At 46.6% G+C, this 22,281-nt stretch overlaps 1 protein-coding gene across 6 annotated transcripts in view; it reads right to left on the bottom strand.

Annotated features, from left to right (window-relative positions):
* The window catches only part of PTPRM (protein tyrosine phosphatase receptor type M), a 666,464-nt gene that overhangs the window by 54,316 nt on the left and 589,867 nt on the right, over positions 1-22,281 (bottom strand). For all 6 annotated transcript variants that reach the window (XM_070778532.1, XM_070778534.1, XM_070778533.1 and 3 more), the window contains 2 exons: positions 16,551-16,624; positions 12,373-12,409 (listed from right to left, as the gene is read on the bottom strand). In XM_070778532.1, coding sequence (XP_070634633.1) covers positions 12,373-12,409; positions 16,551-16,624 — 111 coding nt within the window. The remainder of the gene's footprint in view (positions 1-12,372; positions 12,410-16,550; positions 16,625-22,281) is intronic.

Genomic DNA, 22,281 nt, shown 5'->3' with positions numbered 1-22,281 from the left:
GGACTCAAAGCCACAATTACCTCCTAGTGTAATGTTTGCATTTGATTATTTGCATGTAAATGTTTCGTTGGGTTTTTTATTTTAAAGAACATATTAACCATGATAATGTTATTGCACTTTAAAAAGAACACTAATTTTAAAAATCACTGTACACACATCAATGATGGACTCCATGGTCTTTCTCTTAAGCTAATGTGCAGGGATCAAGGAACCCCCACCTTTCCTGGGCCTCCACTATGTGATGCTGATCCCAGTGGCCTGGAGCAAGAATTCCTCTTTCTCCAGCCCTACTCTGTCTCCCAGCTTCCTGGTGCAGATTGGCCACTTTGAGGCATCTGGTCAGCCAAACAGAAGCTGGAGTCTGCCTTGCCGGCTCCACCCAACACAGGCTGCAGAAACAGGCCTAGAGCACAGGTCTTCCCTACGTCTTCCTCTAACTCCCGCTCTGCTTCTCTGTCATCTGTTCTCTTTCCCAGATCACTGCTCAGCTCCATTTTCTTCTCTAGTGGTTTCTTGGCTTCCAAAGCTTCTCTCTAAGGTATCCTGTGTGACTCTTCGATCAGAAATTGCTTTGGATGAAGCCTGTTGGAGAGGGACTTGTTCAGTTTGGAATTAAGCTGTTTCACTTACCTGTAACCTGACCCTAAGGATGCTTCAGAGAGGCCTGCAGGACCCCACGCTGGTGTCCTTTGTTGCAATCAGAAATGGTCAATGTCTGCAAGACTTCAAAAACCAAAGGAAAATGTGCTTTCTGCAGTGGATGACAGCTTATTGTCTTTGCAACCCACATCTGTTTAAAAGTCAATAACAGTGACGATCGTTTTTGTACCCTGGAGGGGAATGTGGAATGCTGGTGAAAACCTAAGTGGTTCCCTTTGGAACATCCTGGAAGAAGCACGAACAGGTGTAGGATGTATTAGCTTTTATGAAGACGACGTGAGCATACGCTACACTTGGGTTAAAGCCTGGCTGCCTATGTGCCTTGAGAGCTGTGTCTTTGGAATCAATGGAATGATGACAAGAATTTCAGCTAATGCCTGGCAGAGCTGCTGCTGGCAGAGCTGGTGTCTGAGCTCCAACAGTGTAACGTCAGTGTCTACTCTCTAACTAACCATTCTGCTCCACCATCTCTGGGAGGGGTAAAATCCATGTCCTGGTTACTGACATAAAACATGTTTGTATATGAAAGAATCTTAGGGCCAAAACAAAATCCATAGAATTAAAAAATTGGATTGTGACCATGTTGCAAAAACAAAGGAATATTTGCAAACAAAAACCAGTAACAGGGTGACTCCTGCCAGGACTAGAATGTTCCAAGGCATTTCTGAAACCCCCTTTGCTTAAGTGAACTGTTGAAGTGAAAGTGAAGTGGAAGTGTTAGTCGCTTAGTCCTGTCTGACTGTTTGCAATCCCATGGACTCCTCTGTCCATGGGATTTCCCAGGTAAGAATACTGGAGTGGGTAGCCATTCCCTTCTCCAGAGGATCTTCCCGACCCAGGAGTTGAACCCATGTCTCCTGCATTAGCAGGTGGATTCACTGAGTCATCTGGGAAGCTGCATCTTTCAAGGGTGGTTGTTAACTATTGTTTTGCCACAGGTTTCACTTTGAACTGAAACTGGATTTTGTTCCTTTTGGACTAAACCTAGCCCTCCTCCAGAATCACACATTCCCAGCAGTTACATAAACATTTCCATCTTGCAGTGGTACCACTGTGAACAGGAATGCAAGTCTGGGTGTGTGGTCAGTTGTGTCTGAGACTTTGTGACCCCATGGAGTGCAGCCTGCCAGGCTCCTCTGTCCATGGGATTTTTCCAGGCAAGAATACTCGAGTGGGTTACCATTTCCTACTCCAGGGGATCTTCCAGGCCCAGGGACAGCATCTGTACCTTCCTGCATCTCTTGCATTGGCAGGTGGATTCTTTGCCACTGTGCCAACCTGGGAAGCCCTACCACTGTGAAAGAATGCAAAAGCTGCTATTGTTCTTGACATGGAAACTGAAGGATACAGCAGATAAGTCAGATCTGAGTGGCGGCAAAGATGAGGCCTCCGAAGAAGAACTCGTGCTAGAGGAGAACGGACAGGTGGTTGACAGAGAAGGGCAAGAGCCCACGCTCAGGTACAGAAACGCACTCCTGGGGATCTGCTGGTCCCTGATCCCCGCAGCAAGCTGGATGGAAACACCACTCGAAGAGCTGGGAAGAGGCAGCTGAGAAAGTGTCTGCAGCCTCGGGAGGGAGGAACATGACAGATGCTCACAGCACAAGAGTCTCCTGCAGGCTGAGTCGCAGAACATCCATCAGGCCTGTCTCCAAAGAGAAGCCTTGTGTACTCATTCTGAGTGCTTGTTCACGCTCCAAAGAGGGGCACAGAGAGAAGCAATCAAGGAGAAAAGAAAGAACGGCAGCGTTCAGCGTGGAGGGGCTGGGTGACCCAGAGGACCCGCCTGCCTTCTGTCAAGGAGAAGCAAGACGAAGGCAAAAACTTCCCTGCACATGCTTCAGGGGCCACTGTCGGAGACATTAAGGCTTTCGTTAGTCACTCTCTTCTTTAATTAAGCTTTTCTCAGTGCACAAGTGGGATCCTCTTTTATTTGAGACAAAAGAGAATAAATCTAATAAATGAACAAAATAGAGGTAAGTTGACTCCCTAGACAGAGCAGAGTGAAGGCAGTCTCGAGCTTTCAATGGTATTGGGAAGTTTCCAGAAGTATCCTTTTGAGTGAGAAGGGGAGAAAGAGAGCTCGCAATGGCTAGACACTTCCTCAAGTCTGCTGCCTTGAGAGACTCATCCAAAACCACCCTGATGGGCAATAAAGGATCCTGGTCCCGAGACTCAGGAAGAGTGATTCTTGGGCTGAATCAGGGCTCACTTCTCCACCCGCTCAACAGTTTAGGGCTGGGAGAGAAAAAAAGCTGAAGTCCTGCCCAAATCTGACACTGCAGCAAACCTGTTACCAAACAGGTCGGTAACAGCTGGCTGCCACGTTGTCTAATTCCTGAGTCATGCTCTGTCCCCGACTCCACACTTGGCAGGCCCTAGGTAGATGCACAGAAATATTGGTTCAGTTTTCAATGGACTAGGCCTGAAAGCAACAGCTTGGCTCTGCAAAAGTGGGTGAAGGTGGGGGAATGCCAGTCCTTGGAGAAAAACACCTGGGCACTAGTCACTGCTCCATTCTTTCAGGGCTGAACCTGGGAGAACGATGAGACCTTCTATCTCTTCCTCACTGTTGACTGAGGCACCTTAGGAGGCCAGGAACCCAGGCTGTTCCTCCTAAGATGAACCCGGCATAAGCCCTATTCGAGTACGAATGCTCACCTGTGTAGTTCACAAAGCCTTCTGCATATGTGACTCATTTGAGCTGACATGGATGAGAGTCACTTAAAGCTGTTTGTGCTTTAAGTTCCAACTGCTTTGATGACAAAAGAAGGGAGTTGGACTTGAAGATTTTTAAAGTTTTTACCAGCTCTAAAAGGTGCTATAATTTTTCTACTTTAAATGAGGAACATTTCTGGGAGCTTCCTGGTAGTCCAGTGGTTAAGAATCCACCTTGCAATGCAGGGAACACGGGTTTAATCCCTGGTCGGGGAACTAAGATCTCACATGATGGAGGGAAACCAAGCCCTCTTGCTACAGCTACTGAGCCTGCGTACCACAACTACAGAGTCTGTGTGCTGCAACGGAGATCCCACGTGCCAAAACCAAGATCTGGTGCAGCCAAATAAATAAATATTAAAAAACAAAACAGGAACGCTTCTAAATTACTCTGAAAGATTCAAAAAACATTTGGTTCAAGGATCCAGAACCTGCAGGACATCATCTGTCTTCCAGTTATTCTGTATCAACTTAGGTTCCCTTCCTGGAGGGACGTGTTTCTGCCATAGCACCTAGGACAACACGGTGGATGGTATCTAACACGGTCTAATTTCGGTTTCATCCTTTTATTCGCAAGCCGGCTTTAAATGTTCTCCCTTCTAACGACTGAGTTTAAGAAGAGCACGGGGCTGAGCAATGTCTGTGATCAGACCTTTGAGCATATTGGCCAGTATATTTGAAATTAACCTGGTGAAGAAAAATTATTGTTTCAGAGGAAGTTTGTGGATAAGCTGTTGCTTGCGCCTATTCATTTTGCCTTGAAGATCTGCAGATGGAGAGTAAGAGGCAGGTGAGCCCGACGTGGAGGGCATGGCCCTGGGTGTCAGGGATACTGACACCTCCTCAGAGATCTGCATATAAGTCACACTTCCTCACGGTCTTCCTCCTGAAGTTTGCAGACCAGAGAATATTCCACTTTACTGACCAATACTTGTAAACCAATCTTCAGTAGGATATGATAAGTGAATCCAAATGTAACCTACAACCCTTGACAATGGGGGAACAGCTCAGCAGGAAGAACAATAGCAGCTAATGGAAAATCTGTGCCTGAGGAGCGTGCAGAGCTGGTGCTTGGAGGGATAAAAACAAAAGATGTTTCCTGAAGGCTTAGCTTTGGATATAAAAAAATGTTTCAGTTCTATTGAGAAATAATTTCAAGTGTTCATCTCCACCTGGAGGCCAGAACCCAGGAGACAAAAGCTCTTTACAGAGTGTGGGACTTGCGTTGACCCTCTGACAAGTCTTGACCTGCTGAGCAAAGCAGTGTTCTGTTCTAAGCAATGGTATTTACTGCTTCAGATGCCTGGGAAAACATAACCCATAGTCATCTTTCTGAAAACCCTTATTAACAATGTTCATACCACACAGGGTATGTGGATGAAATTCAGAAGAAAAACAGATGAAGAGTAAACAGAATGAAAAGTTTCAACAGCAGCAAAGTTTCAACTGTTCTACAGTAGTGGAGGACCTGGAGGTATTTTCACTGTAAACTTTCATGACCCACATTTTTGTTATTTTCCTTTTCTTTATTTTTTAAAAAGCCTTATTTATTTATTTTTTGGCTGTGCTGGGTCTTTGTTGTTGCATATTGGCTTTCCCTGGTTGCGGCAAGTAGGGGCTGCTCTTCGTTGCAGTGGGGAGGCTTCTTATGTCAGTAGCTTCTATTTTTGTGGAGCACAGGCTTTAGGGCACGTGGGCTTCAGGAGCGGTGGCACACGGGCTTAGTCGCTCCAAGACAGCTGGGATTTCCCTGGATCAGGGATCGAACCCGAGTCCCCTGCATTGCATGGCGGATTCTTAACCACTGGACCTCCAGGGAAGCCCCTATTATTTTCATGTGAAAGTCTGCCCTTAGCTCAAAGTCTTGGGAGAAAATCTGTCTCAGGTTTCTCCAAGTTAGTAACAGATTATAATTATGGACAAATAAGACTGACCATCTAAGGTGTAGATGGAGGTGAGCACCAACAGAGTCAGAGGGGAGCTAAACAGTGGCTTTGACAAGATGGACTGTCTCCAAAAACAGTGCCTCAATTTACTGACACGTCGAAAGAAAAAGTGGCCACCAGAATAGGAGTTGACCAGTCCTTAACTTAGAGCGGAATCACATATACCGAAGACAAATATCCACCTGTGTCAGTAGACACGTCACCAGCCAGCAGGAGGCGTCCTGTGGCCTGGGTGGAATATTCCAGTCCTGACTGGTGTCGGGCACGTGGCCGGCAGCCCCCCGTTTGCTCGTCTGTTCTTCCCTTCATTCCCTCCCTGGCTGCTGCCAACCCACTGGTCATCTGCTTCGTTCCCGCCCTCCACCAGGCCATGGGCAGATACATGCCTGTGGATCAGTGGATGAACTCTGTGGTTCTTCTTCAGATGCAAGCCAGGAAGTGGCCTTCTGCTGAAGCATCTGCCTCTCTGGCTGGCCTGAGACGCAGACTGCCCTTGACAAGCGGTTCTGTCTGATGGACAGTAAGTATCTGGTATCGCGTTTTCTCTATCAGTTCCTGCGTCTATGCCAGTATGACTTGGTGCCCTGAAACTCTGAACTCTGAGTGTTCAGAGTCTCTGAGTAGGAAAGATGAATGTCTTTCTAACCCTAGATTGTGAAAATCCATACAGTTAGGCTCCCGACAGCTACTTCATTATTTCTTCTTTGCTGAATTGTGCTAATTCGACAGGGTTGGCCCCCTGACTGGAATTCTGAACTTGGCCTTGATCTGGCCATGTCGAGTCTCTTTGCCACCAGCAGCGTCAGCTCCTTGGACCAGCTAAGCCCTGGACCAGCAGGTCTTCCAGACAGGTGTCCAGAGGCCCACTTGGGAACAAGGCAATTTCAAATACTCAGAGTCATATTTCAGGACATTTAAGACCATTTTAATTAAAAGGTGTTTTCAGATATGAACATATCATAGAAAATTTGCTTTTAGAGAACTGCTACATAGAAAGGGCTTCCCTGGTGGCTTAGATGGTAAAGAATTTGACCGCAGTGCGGGAGACCTGGGTTCATTCCCTGGGTCTGATCCTTGGGTTGGGAAGATTCTCTGGAGAAGGGAATGGCAACCGACTTCAGTATTCTTGCCTGGAGAACTCCACAGACAGAGGAGACTGGCAGGCTATAGTCCATGGGGTCACAAAGAGTTGGACATGACTGGTTACTTAGAAGGAAAGGGTTGGATCCTAGATTCATTTCATAAAAGATTCATCATGTGACTTTGAGGGGTGACCTTCATGAGGCCCACGTAAGCGGCAGCACACAGTGCCCAGTGGGGATCACACATTATCCAGACATAGAGAGACATACACGGCACAGGCACTCAGCTATGCATTAGCTCTGTATTCAACCCCTGCTTCTCTCCATGGGCCTCAAGTCTTTTATTTATGAAATGAGACAAGTAATATCTTAAATGGTCGAAGGATGGAAATTACATTAACTTAGTTATAGCACAAAGCCTAGTCCATAAATGGCACTTGATATTGACTGAGCGAATGGACAAAGAAAAAAGCTGTGTTTCAGGAAGAATAGTATTGTATCAACCCTAACTACTGAAACATAAAGGAAATATACTGATTACATTTTCTTAAATGAGAAGGAATCATGCTTAAAAATGAACAGTTTTGAAACCAGAACATATTGTATTTAATATTAGAAAACATATTTTAGTCATATGCAACCTGGATTGTTGAATAAAATAAAAACTACAGCTATATTACTGTCATTACTGTTGTCTGAACTATTCATCTCTACCCCAAATTTTCTTATGGTTACTCCCTGCTTTCTTTGTTTCCAGGTTTTTCTTTCCAGGATAACTCCACACTAACTAATCTTCTTAAAGCACTGTTCTCACCACCACACAGCTTAGAAACACCCTTCCTTTTCCCTCCCTGCGTCTCTGCCATTCATTAAACAAAGCTCCTTGTTCAAAGCCTTTTAATCAGTGTCGTCACTTCACCTGTTGGTTCTTTGTTCGTAGCACCTCCAACTCCCCAATTCAAGGGTTTTAATCTGGGGGGCATAGAATTTTTCAGGCTGGATTGTAGAAAGTCAGAGCATGCCTAAACTTCCATGTAAAGCTGTGTGTCTGTGTGAACTTTTCCTGAGTGGTGATCCATTTCAACCAGCAACTAAGACCACCCCAGGTGCCACGCCCCTCTCAGCCGTCTCCTTCGGGCCCCCACTCCTCTTGGATCTCGGGTGTCCTCCCACTCGGCCTACCCTCTGGACTAACACCTGTCTCCCTATCCACCCGTCCCCATTCCTCCGAGACCCTGGCCAAGTGCAGGTGCCCCACCCCTAAACTGCAACGTGAACCCCAGATTTTGTGATGCAGGAGGATCCTCTGGATCCCCCCGTGTTTCCATGCATCTCCAGCCCACAGAGGAACCTGGACGTGAGTCAGAGGGAGCGGACAGCCGTGTCCACCACAGACTTACAGCCATTTCTTCGGTAAGTACCTTGCACCGCCTTTCCTGAGTTCTCTGAAGCAGGACCCTTGAGTCAGTTTGAAAAATAAACCTAAATAATAGTAAAGAGAACCTTTTTCCAGGTGGCTTAGACGATAAGGAGGCCCAGTAATGTGGGAGGCCCAGATTTGATCACTGGGTTGGGAAGATCCCCTGGAGGAGGGCATGGCAACCCACTCCAGTATTCTTGCCTGGAGAATCCCACGGACAGAGGAGCCTGGTGGGCTACAGTCTGTGGGGTCACGAAGAGTGGACACAACTGAGTGACTAACCCTTTCCCTTTCCTTTCTCCATCACCCCGAGTTCATGATTGGTTGTGGAGGAGCAGTTCTGATATGCACAGCTTCCTCCAGCTCACGGCCTGTGTGGTGGTCTCTTCCGTGGTCTCTATGGGGCATCTTCTGATTGATTATGATCCATTCTGGGTGACTCCACCCACCTGAGTGAGTACTGCGTCTCTTTGTGAACCAGCTTTTGAACCCCCAGCTCTACCCTGGCTCTGAGTGTGGACTGCTGCTGCTGCTGCTAAGTCGCTTCAGTCGTGTCCGACTCTGTGCGACCCCATAGATGGCAGCCCACCGGGCTCCCCTGTCCCTGAGATTCTCCAGGCAAGAATTCTGGAGTGGGTTGCCATTTCCTTCTCCAATGCATGAAAGTGAAAAGTGAAAGTGAAGTCGCTCAGTCGTGTCTGACTCTTTGTGACCCCACGGACTGCAGCCTACCAGGCTCCTCTGTCTGTGGGATTTTCCAGGCAAGCGTACTGGAGTGGGGTGCCACTGCCTTCTCCGTGAGTGTGGACAGGCAGCTACAAACATGAGTCTGTCCTTTGACCCCTGTGTGGCAGGTCCTTAGTCCTAAGTTTATAACTGTATTAATATCTGGCCAGGCAGATGTGATGCAGTGGGGCATCAATGTATTAGCTGCCAGATGAAGAACAATTAAAGGGCGGGGAGACGGGAAGAACACACTCAAAAAAGCCACCACTCTGGCTTGAATGTGGTCCCTTCAATCTGCAGAAACATTACCGTTATCACCAAAGGTCAGAGTCAGTTACTCGTAGAAAAATCAATAAAGTGGAGGGAGGGGGAGAGGCTGAAGGGATACGGTCATGACATGCCCTCTGCATTGAGGGGACCTGCTAGGAATCTATGTATTTCCAACTCTTGGGGATAGAACTGGTTGTCAGGAAAATGGACCATTCGTGTAGTTTCAGGGGTTCCTGCTGTGAACAGATTTTTAAAGACTCGTCTCAGTGCAAAGTAGAGAGGCAAAAAGAGCAAGGAGGGATTTAAACATGGCATCTGCCTGTTAGTCTTCATCACTCCATTTGTTGAATTTAGAATCAGGCTGTTCGTGATTCTGTTGGCCACCCACGAACATGTTCCATCTTGTCCCGGTCGATTACTGCAGATGAGCAGAAATCTTTATCACCGGCTACCCGAGGCCACCAGTTACACTGTGCCTGTGGTGCACTGGAGGAAAGACATTCTGACTTTTTAATCCGAACATCATGGTCTGAAGGTATCACTCGTAACAGGACGGGTACTATCTGGACTGAACGTTAGATTAAAAATCAGCTCATTTCCTCCTCTTCTGCACCAGCAACAGTGATGCAAGAACTGCCAGGTTTTAAAGTCCAGCCTGTGGCCCACCAGTCACCGAGGAAAGGGCCATGCTCTGTAGGGTGTGGGGGGGCCCTTTTCCGCTAAAGGGCACCGTGGGGGTCTCCTTCAAACTGAGGACATCTGCCATTTCTCATCTGTCTGCAAATATATCTGTTCATTAATACTTGATAGGGTGAAGGCTGCCAACGATGGCTGCAGAGCAAATAAGTATCATTCAAACTACTTCTAATGGGGCCAGAAAGTGACTTCTGTTATGGCATTTTTTTCTTCCAGAGGTGACCTCCCCTTGGGGACAGAGGGGCAGAGAGGATGAACGAGGGAGGGGCCCCACATAGGACTTTGGGGTCTTCAATCTGTACTTCCATTGGCTATTTGTTCACATGAATCTACAGCCCTCAACTGTGGACATTTAAGTCAGATTTAATTTTCTGGTTATACTTTCTATGAGAACGTGGGCTGCTCGACAAGAACTCAGAAGTGTTTTGTATATTTTGCAACAAAATGTTCATGTAAATTTGTAAAAACTGCAAATGTCCGATAATCATCCCATGTATAAATCAGAGCTGTTATGACCTGACTTGGGAACATTCTGGCAGCCTGGAGGACAGGTATGAAGCCCCAGTATTGGTCCACTCTGTGTGGAAGCTCCCAGGGCTGTCGGGTCCAGACATCCTCACTCTGTCCCAGATGTGAGACAAACCAAGTGCGTGCTTTCTGGAGCCCTTAGCATTTCCTACCAAGGGCCAGGCTTCTGCCAGGCTCACAGTGGGCACTGTCTGTGCGGTTCTCCTTCCGACCATGGAGTGAGGCACTGCTGCTTTCATTCTGGAAGGACGCACACTGGACCAAGTGCAGCATCTGGACGTGATGACACAGCACTGGACTCTGAGAGTGGTGCCCCCCAGGATTTTGCTGTGGCCGTGGGGATCAGGAGGATAATTCCGGCCACACCCAGAGACTGTCTGCCCCAGAGCTCTGCTGCCTGACACCTCCAATGGGGAAAAGCCAATTGCAGCTGTTTAAACTTGAAATCCAGTTCCTCTTTTCAGTAGATACACTCTGAGTATCAGTGGCCATGGATAACTAGAGGTCACCATACCGGACGACACAGAGAAGATTTCCACCAGAGCAAAGAGCTCTGCCAGACACTGCTGCTCTAGGCGCCGGGACTCTGGTGTCTGGCTACGACCACCTCTTCTCCCTCCTGACTCGCCACTGACCTTGGCCTCAATCCTTCAGCGCCTCCCCATTCCTCAGGGCCCAGTGGACACTCAAGCCTCCCTGTCTCCAATTTGAGACTTTACACACATGATTTCTTGGTATCCTTGACTTTTTCTCACGCACCCCCCTGCCAACTCCTAACTGGTTGCAGGTTGTATCCGTTTGGTTTCCCCATGCCTGTTTCTGGGATATGATGTGTTACCGAAACAATGATTAAGTGATACAACACAGAGAACTCACATTTCACTCGTCCCTATCGCTTCAACCCGAGTGGGTGTCTCTGTTTCCCAGCACTTCCTCTGTTCACCTGTACTGGCTCAGCAACCTCTTCTTGAAAGCCTCAGTCTCTCATGATCCTCACTCTCCACAGATGACCCGCCCCATCACTGGTGGGGAAGACGGTACCGAAACCACGCCATGTAAATGTGTGCAACTGAACCGCTTTGCTGTACAGCAGAAATTACCACAGCACTGGACGTCAACTGTTCTTGAATTAAATAAGTTAAAAAAATCACGCCATGGACTTCCCCGACACATTCCTCTGGCCTTCCATTTCCTTTAGCCACGGTGAGACACCAACTGTCTTCTACCCAGGAGCATGGACTTGCTGCTTTCAGATTGTTGCTCGTGATGTCTCTGCCAGTCACACCTTCCCTGCCCAGGCTTACCTCTGCCACAAGGCTGCTTCTGAACCATCCCACCTGAAAACGACCTCTTTCTTGTCTGAGTTTCTGAATTTCCTTAACACCTTATCTGTACCTCTCACAAAAGGTGTTTTTAAAATAATAATATTAATGTTTATTATAATATTTACATTAATGTTTATATTTTCCTTAACACCTTATCTGTACCTCTCACAAAAGGTGTTTTTAAAATAATAATATTAATGTTTATTATAATATTTACATCAATGTTTATTATATTATATTTATATATCAATATAAATTTAGTAGATATTAACTTTATAGATTTAATATATTGATTTTATATTGCTATATTAATATAAATATGTATTTATGTAATATCTATTATATTAGTCATATTTATAATCATATACCAATCATATATTTTATATTAATCATATAAATATTATACTAATAATAACAGTATTGAATAGGTGTCATTTATCTTATTTAATTTTCACAAAGGACCCATGATGCTGGCATTTGTTTTCTTTTAGGCTTTTAAAAACTTTTTAATTAGAGGATAACTGCTTTACAACGGCATGTTGGTTTCACACAAGGTTTTAAGTATACAGCCTGTGCACACGTCTTCCCTACTAACTCACACCGATGTAATAAGGGTGCCTGCTGGATTCGGCTCACATCCCCAGCAGCGATCAGCTCAGGTCTTTATACACAGAATATCCAGTATCTATTTCTTCAACAAGTATCTATAAATCTATTCTAGCAAATGTCAGATTAATTGCTAAGGCAGGCAGAGTTAATTCAATAATTAATTGATGGACACATTTTCTCTACTGATCTCAGTATGAAGTTCTAACTGAATGATTACATCGCCAGGACCTCTGATAGGAAACCAGGAGTGCACGTGCTGATGGCTGGAAATGCGATCAGCCCCCGGGGCTACAGCAGCATGTGACAGAGTTCCTGGGGAGGGTGAGCTGGGTATGAAATGACAGAGAATGGGCAAACAACCAAAAAAGACATCAAAGCTGGAATCAACTTACCTTGTGTAGCAATATAATGATTGGGTCGATGATAACCCTAAAAAATAAATGAGAAAGAATATTAGACAAACTTGAAAATCAATAAGCAGCACAGAAGTACATACTAAGTCTGCCAAAATGAATGCACTTTCAAATATCAACAGCTGCATTACCAGGAAGTTATATCACCAGACTCGGGACCACTGAGCATCTCTTAATAAGCCAAGGCGCATCAGTGTGTAACAGTTCTGATGCCTGCACAGTGAGGAGTGGGTGAGTAACTTAATCACACACAAGCTAAGAGATGACGGATGAGCAATAAACACTAACAACGTATGGATTTTCTGAAATAACATGACCACGACTCTGATTAGAGTGCAAACCGGCTAGGAATACGCAATAGAATTTCATTTGTGTTTCGGATGCTATTGGCAATGTGACAAAGCCTTAACTCATATTCTGTTATATTGGTATAGACAGTCACATCAATAGTAATGTGCTGTGTGCTGTGCTCAGTCGTTCAGTCGTGTCCAACTCTTTGCAACCCCATGGACTACAGCTGGCCAGGCCTCTCTGTTCAAGGGATTCTCTAGGAAAGAATACTGGAGTGGGTATACCAAACATCATTTTTAAACATTACAGATACCAAGACATGATGCTGTACCAGGACCAGGAATTTAAAGAAGCAGAAATTCTGCAAGACCCCTTCCTTTTATCATGACCCTACAAGAAGGGGGAAAGATGAAAATTGGGACCAAAGCAAGAAGGGAACAGGGACATTGCAGGTTAGTCAACAAGTTAAGTCAACTTAGAGAAAATGACACACAGGTAACACACAACATCCTGGAATAGGAAATGGCTTCTCACTCCCGTACTCTTGCCTGGGAAATCCCATGGACAGAGGAGCCCGGTGGGCTACAGTCCATGGGATCACAAAGAGTCGGACACGACTGAGCGACTGAGCGGGTGCACGAACGTATAATGTTGCCACAGATCTTAACACTTTCTCTTTCTCTCCCCTGAGAAGGCACAAAACACTGCCCAAAGCCAGACGGAAAAGAGAGCAAAGAGACTGGAGAGGAAATGCCAACTTCTCAGACCACTTAGGTCTTTTTGCTCTTGAAAGCAAGTCTAGAAGAGTGAACAACAAAAGCAGACACATTCTTCTCTACCCCGACTGGGAGTAGGTCTCTGACACAGAGTCACAACAGATACTAAGCAGGGTTATTTTGATGGGCACGCATTTCCTGTCAGCTGATAAGCTCCACGAGACAGGACCTGGTGGGACTCACCACTGTCTGTGTGGGGCTGCAAGGTGCTGGGAGAGGGGAGGGTCATTTGATGGGCCAGGTCACCATCAGCCAGCCTTACTTTGACTCCCGCCAACCCACAGTTCACTCTCCTCTCACTTCCAGATCCAGTCACTCCTCTGTGCTGACCCTCTGACCTCCTGGTTCACAGGAAGAGCCCGACTCCTCACCGCCACGCACTCACCTGCCCATTACCTTCCTCACCCCACCACCTGGACGCCACCCCCTCCAGATCACTCCACATCTGCCAGGCGTGCTCCTCAGCCAGGCCTTTCCTGGGGCTGCTTCCAAGCCTGGAGGCTCACCCCCTGAGATACCCAGCTGGCCCGGACCCCCACCTTCTCAGTGGAGATACCCACTCTATTCCACCTGATGTCCAAAATACCAGACTTCAGTGATTGTTTCATTTATGGTCTCTTTCTCCCCATTAGATCATTAGGTCTCTTATGTCAGTGCTTAGTATTCTGTCTTGGCCTGAATTATTCACAATTAGAACACCAGCAACTCAAACAGTTACTGACATGTAATAGATGCTCAATAAAATCTCACCGATTAAGTGAAAAGTGGCCCTGAATACTGACTCTTTCTCTATTAAAAACAAAAACTAATGAATCTAGTATGTTCATGACTTTTATGTCCTCTCCTCTCTGTGTCCCTACTCAGCCGTTCTTTTTTTTTTTCTCTTTCTCTTTATTTTTGGCTGCTCTGGGTCTTTGTTGCTACACACGGCTTTCTCTAGTTGTGGTGCGTGGGCTTCTCATTGTGGTGGCTTCTCTTGTTGCGGAGCACATGTTCTAGGGCTTGCAGGCTTCAGTAGCTGCGGCTCACTACTGGACCACCTGAAGCCTTACACAGCTGTTCTTTAAAGCTTAGTTCAAAAGACCCCCTGCTGCTGCTGCTAAGTCGCTTCAGTTGTGTCCGACTCTGTGTGACCTCATAGACCGCCTCCTACCAGGCTCCTCTGTCCCTGGGATTGATTCTCCAGGCAAGAACACTGGAGTGGGTTGCCATTTCCTTCTCCAATGCATGAAAGTGAAAAGTGAAAGTGAAGGCGATCAGTCGTGTCCGACCCTTAGCATGGACTGCAGCCTACCAGGCTCCTCTGTCCATGGGATTTTCCAGGCAAGAGTACTGGAGTGGGGTGCCATTGCCTTCTCCACAAAAGGCCCCCAGGACAAGCCTAATCTGATCACAGCTACTGCTCAGATGGTGACTTAGAAGACGCTGAGGGCTTACGGCATCCTAGCCTGTGATGGGGCAGAATACAGCCCGACCAGACACTGTCCCTCTGCTCAAGGACCCCAAGGGCTGGAGGGCTGCACTGCAGTATGAACAGGGCTCCCCTGGACTCTTCCCCAGGGAAGGAGCATCACAGCAAAGATTGTTCTTACTTCAGATTCTAAGTTGTGAGGCCTCGGGGAGAAGGTAACAGGTCTCGGGCACCTCTGGGCATTCCTGTCAAGTTCTCCCTAAACATTTCCTGAACAAAGGAATAAGTCAGTGTGCCCTAGGAGGAAACTGTGAGTTAATAAGAAGTTCTGCCTTGGGTTAGCTATGTTTCTGGTCATTAGCAAAAGGAGAGTCTAGGGGTGTGTGAAGACTGAGATATGAATTATTCTTCAGATAATCCTCCGTCAGCCCCACCCTCAACTCTATAACCCCCAGTGCCAAACCTTCCCAATGAGCACTACCCAAATATCCTGTAGAATATTGTTGTTGTTCGGCTGCTAAGTCATGTCGGACTCTTTGCAACCCCATGGACTGACTGCAGCACACCAGTCTCCCCTGTTATCCACTATTTCCCACTAGCTCATGTCCATGAGTCAGCGATGCCATCCAACCATCTCATCCTCTGTAATTCCCCTCTCCTCCTGTCTTCAATTGTTCCCAGCATCAGGGTCTTTTCCAAAGAGTTATTTTTAGATAACTCTTAGTGATTGTGATGCTAATATTCTTAGTAATACTCCACAAAGACAAGAAAGGAACCCACACATCTGAATAAAACCTGTGCAAAGAGATGCTTGTGGATTAAGAACCAGCATGAAGTCCAAGCGCAGAGGACGATGCCTCAGGAGCTGAGATCTCTTCAGTCTAAACTGGGCCTTGGAGGTAACGGCAGTCTTCCCTTGATTTTCAGTCTACTTTTGATTTCATTCATTCTTTCAAGTGAAAACATGCTGTCTCCCAAAGAATTTATTCTAATGTAAGACATTCAGTTAACATGATGCAGAATGAACAAAGAAGCAGGCTTCAATAATTAAGCAGCCTACATATTTAATGACACGTCTTGCGTGTGTCAGAAGTCCTGGTTAACAGCTGCAGACGACTTTGAAGGCAACTTAAAAGTGCCGTGATGACAGGAGATGGCAAATCATCGAATGAGGAATTAGAGAGTTTTGTCCTATTAATATGCAAACAGATTTCTTTAAATGTCAAATAATCCAAGTTATTGACAAAAATGGAAATGCAATTTTCTTAGTCTGCGTAAGCATGGAGTGGCCAAGAGGGCAGAGACTGTCATGGGGGTTGGTGGGGGAGGCTCATCAGCCTGAGGCTGACCTGTCTTCACGGTCAAGCTCTGCACGTATGGGACAGGGCTGCTATGTTTGGTCGAACCTGTGTCTACCTGTCTTGGAGCAGATACACAGGATGCTACGTGCCAGAACTGTTGGGTTTACTGACAGGTCAGAATACGTGTTAGTCACTCAGTTGTGTCCGACTCTTTTTGACTGTGGCCCACCAGGCCCCTCTGTCCATGGGATTCTCCAGGCAAGAATACTGGAGTGGGTTGCCATTCCCATCTCCTGGGGATCTTCCCAACCCGGGATCAAACCTGGGTCTCCTGCATTGCAGGCGGACCCTTTACCATCTGAGCCCCAGAATACGTACATCAATATAATTTCCATTGATGTAGTCTGAGTTGTCTCCTTCTACGGTCTGCAGCCTCACCCGGGAATGATCATCTGCAGAAGGAAAAGGACAAGAAAATAGCAATTAACACACGCTGTCTGTGGGGCTGTGCAGAGCTGCAGAACGTGAGCATGTTATAGAGAGGGCATCCACATTCTGCCGCTTTAGAGATAAACAAAGAATTAAACGTTACACCCTTACACTTCTGTTAATACGGGGAAGGGTTTATATTCCTCTGCATTTCACAGCAAATCTCATTAACACATTCTTTGATCGTTTACAGACGTGAAACGCCGGCAGAGGTCTGAAACTTTTACTCAGTCCTGTGGATCACGGCAGGACGAGTTCTTGGACTGGAAGTTTAGCAACTCCATTAAATCACACGTGAGCCCTGAGATTCTGAAGGCTGTCTCTGACATCCACCTTGATGAACAACAATTATAAACCACCACCCAGCTTTCTGGGAGTTGTGGACACGGTTCTAAACTCAATCATTGGACCAGGGTTCTCTCCTCCTGCATCAAGGGCATGGCTGGTGGAGCCAGGCTGGCCCCCATCAGCCATGCCACCAAGTCTCGGCCACTCATCTGGGCGAGGGACGACAGCGCCTGCCTCCAACTGGGCTGTTTTAATGATTAAACAAAAACATAAATTCTCAAGCATAGCAAGTCCCATCTAGGGGTCGTGCTGGTGGTATCAATTAGCCACATTAAACATTTTTTCTGCATGGAAAATGTTCTCTATAAATGCTACTCAGACACCTCAGTTATTTCCTTGAAAATCTATCTTTTAAAAAGGAAAGTGCTAGAAGCCCTAAAAGGGGATGGATTTTTGTGTTTTGCTCACTGCCCCACCCCCAATCCCTATGTTTGTGTCTGGAACATTGAATTTCTCCTACTCCCAAATATCTTTCATTTTTAAAATATTTATTTATTTATTTGGCTGCACTGGGTCTTAATTGTGGCATGTGGGATCTAGTTCCCTAATCAGGGATTGAACCCAGGGCCCCTGCCTTGGGACTGTGGAGTCTTAGCCACTGGACCACCAGGGAAGTTCCCCAGATGTCTTTTAAATGAGTCAAAAGTGAACTTTTTTTTTTTTTAATGTCCTTTAAAAATTGCTTTTCTAAATTAATGTTCTTTGGGGTAGAGGAATCTTCCTTCCAGTGAAAGCTCTTACCACCCTGTATTTGGAAGATAAGGCCAGCCTCTCTGAGAAGGAAGGACTGCAGGGTCCGAGAGGTGGGTTGGGGGAAGTGCTTTGAGACCCCACTTGCCATGACCCTGGGCAGGGGAGGTCCTGCCTCTACACTGTTGATATTTCTTCTGGGTTAGTGGGTGAGAAATGACACCCCCAGATTGAGGCGAGAGTCAGGGTGCCTGCAGGTGACAGGCATTTGACCCGAGATCACCGGATGAACGGCTGACGGGAACCTATTTATTGTCGTGACCTGTTAATGGGTGAAAGCCAACATTTCAGCTGGTCCCTCAAGTTCAACCCCCTGTGGAGGACTGCTGTACTTGATTCCACAGGAGGAGCTCTGTGTCAAGTTTCTAGCTTTCCTTCATGGGTGGGACTTCTCACTCCAGTTCCTGAAAGATGGTCACACCATTTTCTGTCCGAGCCTTGTAATCAGCCTGGGCTCAATACCTTTGGGCTTTCCTGGTGGCTCAGTGGTAAAGAACCCACCTGCCAACGCAGAGATGCTAGTTCTATCCCTGGGTCGGGAAGATCCCCTGGAGGAGGAAATGGCAACCCACTCCAGTATTCTTGCCTGGAGAATTCCATGGACAGAGGAGCCTGGTGGGCTACAGTCCATGGGGTCACAAAGAGTCAGACATGACTTAGTGACTAAACAACAAAAACAGTAACTACGCCTTTATCTGGAGAGTGGGGAAAAGATGTGTCAGACATGGGCGAAGCTTGGAGGGACCACGTCCCCCTGCTCTGCTTCGAGAACTTGGGCAGTGGGCGTGTGTGTGGTCTCTGGGGCCGGAGTGCCAGGGGAACCCTTCCTTGTGGTTCCAGGCAAGTTGCTTCATCTCTCTGGGCTTTTCTTCCCTGACCTGCAAATGGGGTGTCACAGTGCCTCCCCATGGGGTTACTGTGAGCATGAAACTAAACCACAGGAAGAGAGGATCGGAGAGCCTGGTGTCAAGTGAGTGATGGAGAATGCCCGCTGTCGCTGTCACCACGTGCTGGGGTCAGATGCGCGGGCATCTCTTCTCACCACCTTTACAGTTGCTGCCCAGACTGACAAGAGTGACCTAGGAATGGACCCCGGGCGAGCAGAAATTCTCCCGCGGCGGACATGCTCTAAGGACTAGTATCCTGGAATCCGTTTTGCTTAAAACCAGAGGCTGTGGTCCAGAATTGGCCTGGGTCATGGGGAGGGGAGTTCCTGGGGAACGGGGTACATGTGGATGGTCACGGCTCTCGTCTGTGTCGGAAGAGCCAGCACCCATACACGATGTCAGAGGGGAGTGCCGAGCAGTTTTCCGGGTAAAGCCATTTGAGCTTCCGAAAAGAAAGATGCTACAATGGGACCAAACCCCGCTCTGCTGCAGCCCCTGGCCTTCAGTCAGCTCCTCTGATGCTCAGCTTTACTCCCTGACTTTCCCCGGGCCGTGCTTTAAAAGGCAGGCACCACATCCGAGCCTTTCAAGCCTCTGACCTGGGGCTGTCTCAGAATCTGCTGTGCTCCCTATCAGAATCCCTCCTTTTCCAGGCTTTATTTCCCTGGGAGCCTCAGGGTGAGTACTGCCCATTCCCCACAATTTACTGCCACTGGGCATCTCAAGTAGTTCTGGAACGTTCTCATTAGGGAATTCGATCTCTGCAAAGACTGCACTCTCATTTCCCATAAACAGAGCCTTTGAAATAATTTTCGTACCATCTCCTACTATTCACAGAAAGTTTTGTGTTTTTTAAACTTCACTGCTATTTCTCCAGTTTGTTTTTTTTTTTTAAAGACGAACACATGTCAAAGATTTTTATTTACTTAATGACAGAATCAGGGAGATGTTATAACTGATTCAAGGAGAATTTACATAGCAGATGTAAAGACTATCTGATCTAGTCATCTAGATAGATACATAGAGACTGATCTATACAGGTGTAGAGCTACAGATAGATAAGTAGAAGTGCTGTGCATGTTGCTTCGGTGGTGTCTGACTCTTTGCGACCGCGTGGACTGTAGCCCAGCAGGCTGCTCTGTCCATGGGATTCTCCAGGCAAGAATACTGGAGTGGGCTGCCGTGCCCTCCTCCAGGGGATCTTCTTGACCCAGGGATCGAGCTCTCACCTCTTATACCCCCTGCACAGGCAGCTGAGTTCTTTACTACTAGTGTCACCCGCGAAGCCCAGGGACAGCGGGGAGGTACAAATTAGGGATTTGGGGTTAACAGATACACAATAGGGTATAAAAATTAAACAAGGACCTGCTGTATACCACAGGGAACTACATTCAGTAGCTTGTACTGACCTATAATGGAGAGCATCTGAAAAATAGTATATATGTATGTATAACTGAACCAGTTTGCTGTGCACTTGAAACACTGAAAATCAACCATTTTTCAGTAAAAAAAGGGAAATTACTCTCTTCTACGAATAAAGGCAATAGCCTTGCAGGAGTCTGGCAATTCACAGCACAACCAGCCCTGTAGGCCTGTTTGGGGACCAGCAGAGCAGGGTAGAACTGAAAACTCCACATAGCCACTTTCTGGGGAAGATGGATTTAGCGAGTGTTAAAGCATAAGCAGGTAAAGGTTTGGAAACAGGCTGAATCCTTCCCAACAGCCCCTTCGTCTGACTCCCCTGGCATCTGCTCCACAGCTTTCCTTTCCCACCCCTGTTTGTGTGCAGTGTTGCACAGAGGTTAAGATCACAGACTCTGGAGTACAAATCTCTGCGTTTGCTCCTAATTCTGTCACTTTCTAGTTTATGCCCTTGGACAGAGTATTTACCCTCTGTGCCTCAGTTTCTTTCATTGTAAAATGGAAATGACATAGTGCCTACCTTGTAGTGCTTTTGTTCAGACTGAGTTAGTGTAAGCCATGCATGGGTACACAGCTCTGTCACTCGTATCATTACTGCTGTGACTTCAAGACCTGATATTTTCACCTGAACCATTTCATAATTGCCTTCAGATTCCTCCCTCTCCAGTGAATCCATGCCAAGAGCTCCTTTTCCTTTCTTTTTATACTTTTTATTTTGTATTGGAGTATAGTCAATCAACAAACAATGTTGTGATAGTTTAAAATGAACAGGGAAGAGACTCAGCCATACCTATACATATATCCATTCTCCCCCAAACTCCCCTCCCATCCAGGCTGCCACATAACACTGAGCAGAGTTCCCTGTGCTATATAGGACCTTGCTGGTTATCCATGTTAGATCAGATCAGATCAGAGCAGATCAGTCGCTCAGTCGTGTTCGACTCTTCGCGACCCCATGAATGGCAGCACGCCAGGCCTCCCTGTCCATCACCAACTCCAGGAGTTCACTGAGACTCACAAGTCAGTGATGCCATCCAGCCATCTCATCTTTTGCCGTCCCCTTCTCCTCTTGCCCCCAATCCCTCCCAGCGTCAGAGTCTTTTCCAATGAGTCAACTCTTCGCATGAGGTGGCCAAAGTACTGGAGTTTCAGCTTTAGCATCATTCCTTCCAAAGAAATCCCAGGGCTAATCTCCTTCAGAATGGACTGGTTGGATCTCCTTGCAGTCCAAGGGACTCTCAAGAGTCTTCTCCAACACCACAGTTCAAAAGCATCAAATCTTTGGCGCTCAGCTTTCTTCACAGTCCAACTCTCACATCCATACATGACCACGGGAAAAACCATAGCCTTGACTAGATGAACCTTTGTTGGCAAAGTAATGTCTTTGCCTTTGAATATGCTATCTAGGTTGGTCATAACTTTCCTTCCAAGGAGTAAGCGTCTTTTAATTTCATGGCATAGAGTAGTGTATACATGTCCATCCCAAACTCCCTATCTCCCCGCCCTCTCCCCCGCATCCTTCCTCCTGGCAACCATAAGCTCACTCTCTAAGCCTGTGAGTCTGTTTCTGTTTGCAAGTTCATTTGTATCACTTCTTTTTAGATTCCACATATAAAGGATGTCATTCGATATTCTTCACTGTTGGATTTACTTCACGCAGTATGACACTCTCTAGGTCCATCCATGTTGCTGCGAATGGCATTATTTCATTTTTATGGCTAATATTCCACTGTATACATGTACCACATCTTCTTTATCCATTCCTCTGTCGATGGACATTCAGGTTGCTTCCATGTCTTGGCTATTGTAAACAGTGCCGCAATGAACATTGGGGTGCATGTATTCTTTCAGATCATGTTTTTCTCTGGATATATACCCAGGAGTAGGATTGCAGGGTCATATGATAGCCCCAAATTCCTTTTCTAAGACACAATTTATTCTAGCCCCACCCAGTTTAAACCATTCACTATCAGCAAAGAATTGATCCTCAGTGATCTTATGAAACAATGGAATCTGAAACGATCACTGTAAAAGATTATTCTAAATTTCTTTACTCGGAACAATCTCTGTGACATAATATTAAGTGAAGGAGAGTGAGTTGCAAGCAGCATGTCTCCTGAGAGTCTGTTTCTATGAAATAATCGAATGCACTTGGATGTGTGTGTAGGAGCATCGTGAGCAACCAGAGGGATGGGACATCTGCTGGGTGGCAA

Source organism: Bos indicus, chromosome 24, assembly GCF_029378745.1.
Source record: "Bos indicus isolate NIAB-ARS_2022 breed Sahiwal x Tharparkar chromosome 24, NIAB-ARS_B.indTharparkar_mat_pri_1.0, whole genome shotgun sequence".
In the NCBI taxonomy this organism is placed as follows: Eukaryota; Metazoa; Chordata; class Mammalia; order Artiodactyla; family Bovidae; genus Bos; species Bos indicus.
This window is presented reverse-complemented; position numbering and strand designations above follow the sequence as displayed.